At 47.1% G+C, this 3,774-nt stretch overlaps 1 protein-coding gene across 1 annotated transcript; it reads left to right on the top strand.

Moving 5' to 3' along the window:
- The first annotated feature begins 1,679 nt into the window (after positions 1-1,679).
- On the top strand, positions 1,680-3,458 carry LOC137572521 (uncharacterized). Its single transcript, XM_068284261.1, has 3 exons — positions 1,680-2,012; positions 2,515-3,077; positions 3,179-3,458. The coding sequence occupies exons 1-3, from the start codon at positions 1,680-1,682 to the stop codon at positions 3,456-3,458; spliced, it is 1,176 nt and encodes a 391-aa protein (XP_068140362.1).
- The last annotated feature ends 316 nt before the right edge of the window (positions 3,459-3,774 follow it).

The following is a 3,774-nucleotide window of genomic DNA, read 5'->3' as shown; positions in this document are numbered from 1 at the left end:
CCAATATTAATAAATAAATGCATAGAACTGTTTTTTCCAGCAATACCGTGCCCATATATAAATCCGTTCATATTTATAAATTATATATGATTTTTTCCGGCCAGTATTTTGCGCATATATATATATATATCCGCCCACATTTATAATTAAATACAAATATATTTTTTTCCAGCATTATCGTGCCCATATATATATCCGTACATATTTATAAATTATATATATGATTTTTTCCGGCCAGTATTTTGCACACATATATATATCTGCCCATATTTATAAATAAATGCGTAGAGCTATTTTTTCCAGCATTATCGTACCCATATATATATCCGTACATATTTATAAATTATATATATAATTTTTTCCGGCCATTATTTTGCGCATCTATTTCCATCCAGATTTATTAAAAAATGTATATTCTTTAGTCTATAAATCTTTATTTATACATTTCATCCGTGTTTTGCTTTACACGAACTCCCATCGTTACTTACAAATCCTTCTAAGTTTGTTTTGTAATCACTCCGCTTTGTTTACGTGTAGTTTTCGATTCGCATTCGTGCGTTCGTATATTGTTCCGCATTCTGCCGCAATCCTGCAGTGCATAGTGAGAAAAATTCTTGCGTCCTCATACAGTCCGCTTCTCTTTTTTCTTCTGTTGTTTTTTTCCAAAACCAAAGGGCTGAGTATGTCCACTGAGCCGTCCGAGACTGCGCCAAGGTCTAACAGTCTTTCGTCCCCCTTTGCAACTACGGAGAAGGTTCGGCTCCCGAAGACTCCGGTGACTGCGAAGCGTACGGACATTCCGCGCAAGTTTCCATCTGCTCGCAGCCTCAGCGAATCCCTTAAGTCCCGTCCGTCTTCATCCAGCCTACCTAAAGGTCGCAGATTCTCGGTTAAAGACTCGAGCGAACACAAAGGTCGTTCCAAGCTTTCTTTCCAGGCTCAGATCCCGCACGTTATTGTGACGCACTGTTCTGACGTTCCCGTCACCCGATCAGTATCACAACAGCGTAGAGAACAATCTAGAATATCTCTCTCCGATTTCGTTCTGGCGTGCGACGCATTGACTCTGTTCGAAGCTCATGAGAGTGAAGCTCTAACTTCTTAAGTGCCCTTATTTTCCATTAAAATGCACTTAGCGCAGCTCAAATCCCTTTGGTCAACTGTCGAGATGGAATACTCCCGGTGTCACAAGGCCTTGACGACCCAAACAGACGAGGAAAGCCCAGCAAACATAAGCGACATTAAGGCGAAGCACGAATCCGCTTACGCGGCGTATGTGCGATGCGGGACGTTGTTCGGAGAACGCATCGAACAGCTCTCGGCACAGATGGCGAGTCTTATGCCATTTATATCGACAATCCATATTTGTCACAAGTAAATAAGCTTTATCACTTGAACGCCAAGAGGCGAGGGGAAGCGAGAACCATCGTGGCTTAGTCCCCCCTGACGAATCAGGGTTTCTAGGCCGCGTGGGTCCCTTCCGTTCAAAGGTCCGAATAGCGTCAGCTTGGGTCATTCAAGACCGATCGCGCTGGCTCAATTCCTGCGGAATGAAGCACGCCTTTTCAAGGATCCCGTCCTAAAAACGCAGTACGATGCCATAATTCAAGAATACGAGGAATTGGATTCAGGATTATGAGCTACAAACTGTCACGTTTGGGGTTAACTGCGCGCCATTCATGGCGATCCGAGTCTTTATTCAATTGGCAGAAGATGTGCAAGCGATGCACCCTCAGGCGAGCGAAATCCTTCGGAACTACATGTATGTTGATGATGTCCTTGCCGGCGCTCATACTGAAGACGACGCCCGTCTCGCCATACGAGACCTTCAAGCTGCCTTTAAGGAATTAATTCAAGCTATCCCAAGAAAGCATCTGGTGCGAGAGAACTTTCTCGAGCTGGAAGACGCGAGCACTGCGAAAACCTTGGGAACCCGCTGGCAAGCTGCCGAGGACGTCTTCTTCTTCACCGTAGCGGACCCACCAGTGAAGGAGTCGATCTACAAGAGGCAGGTTCTGTCCCATATCGCTAAAACCTTCGACCCCGCTGGCTGGCTAGCTCCATTTGTTATCCGAGCGAAGATATTCATGCAGCACATCTAATTAACCGAACTGGGCTGGGATGACGCACTGCCGCCTCTCCTGTTGCAGCAATGGCACGAATTCCTGCAGGATTACCCAGGCCTCAGTCCACTCCGCATCCCCCGTTGAGTAAACACCAGCGATACGCTCTCGTGGGAGCTTCATGGCTTGTGTGACGCGTCACAGAAAGCGTACGGAGCAGCCCTATATGTGCGGGTTCGGTATCGCGATCATGTAAGCGTTTATTAACGGCAAAGACCCGTGTAGCTCCGGTCAAAACAGTCTCGCTGCCTCGGCGGAAGTTGTGCGGAGCGGTTTTGCTAGCCGATCTCTGGGCGTCGATCGTTACTGAACTCCCAATCCCACCTGCAACCTCCCAGTTTTGGACCGACTCCACCATTGTATTGGCTTGGCTTAATAAACCCCCGTGTAGTTGGTGGCCAACCGAGTATCCAGCATCTCCAAAAGCGCCCGTGGCCAAAGCTGGTCATATGTGCGTTCCGAAGACAATTCCGCTGATCTGGCGAGCCGTGGAGTCTCCGCGGCCGAGCTATCGTCCAGTAGCTTCTGGTGGCATGGGCCGGACTGGCTCCGGCGGGATCCCGAGTACTCGCCAACTCTTAATAATGAACTTCCAGACACCCAGCTGGAGCAACGAGTTCAGTGCCACACCACCGCGAACACCCTACTCGATGACGTAAGCGAACGTTTCTCGGACTATGGTAGGGCATTACGAGTCACCGCGTACATCCTACGCGTCGCCACCAAAAAGGATTTCGACGCCTTCCCAGTCCACCTCACCAATGACGAATTGCTCTCCGCCGAGCGCGCCTTGATTCGAAACTCCCAGCGTCGAGAATACGTCACGGAGATACGGGCCCTTGGTGAAGGGCGACCCCTTCCATCATCAAGCACGCTACTCAATTTCAACCCATTTCTCGACCAACATGGGATACTCTGCTCCTGCGGGCGGCTCCGGGCCGCTGAATCCCTCCGGTACGATGAACGTCACCCTATTCTCCTCCCCTATAATACCCACTTCACGCGTCTGCTCGTCTCATTACGAAGGGTTATGTCTGCGTCTTTGTGTGTTTCAGCACGAAGGCAATCAATCTCGAGTCTACCTCCGACCTCACCACTGAACGATTTCTCGCAGACTTCTCTCGGTTTGTCACACGGAGACAATGCCCACAGCGCATTTACTCCGACAATGGCAAAAACTTCGTAGGGGCCTTCAAGGCGCTCGAAAAAGATTTCCTGGACGCCAATAAGCCGAATATAATGAAGGCATTTCCCCATCATATTTTATCCTGGCAGTTCATTCCGCCGAGCGCCCCCCATATGGGAGGACTGTTTGGTCTAATGGTAATGTACTGACATGATGTTAAAAGCTACGTCAGTTGACGGAGTTGCTAAATAATGTGTTTACATGTCAGCCACTGATTAGGTTGTTGTTGTTAATGTTCTTATAATTTTTGTTGTGTTTGCTTCAACAAAATCAAGTCTGTTCTTTTTTCATTGTAGGAGTTTTTATTTTTTGTTTTACGCCGAATTTGTATAAACTGTTCTTCCTTCGTGATTGCATGAATTGTCGCTTTGTACAATGTGACTTTAATTATGTATGTGTATTACCTTTAGCTAATATGTCACTTTGAGAGTTATAGTTCTTGTTTAATGGTTTACTTATTAAAAA

Source organism: Drosophila tropicalis, unplaced genomic scaffold (assembly GCF_018151085.1).
Source record: "Drosophila tropicalis isolate 14030-0801.00 unplaced genomic scaffold, ASM1815108v1 contig_377, whole genome shotgun sequence".
Taxonomy (NCBI): domain Eukaryota; kingdom Metazoa; phylum Arthropoda; class Insecta; order Diptera; family Drosophilidae; genus Drosophila; species Drosophila tropicalis.
This window is presented reverse-complemented; position numbering and strand designations above follow the sequence as displayed.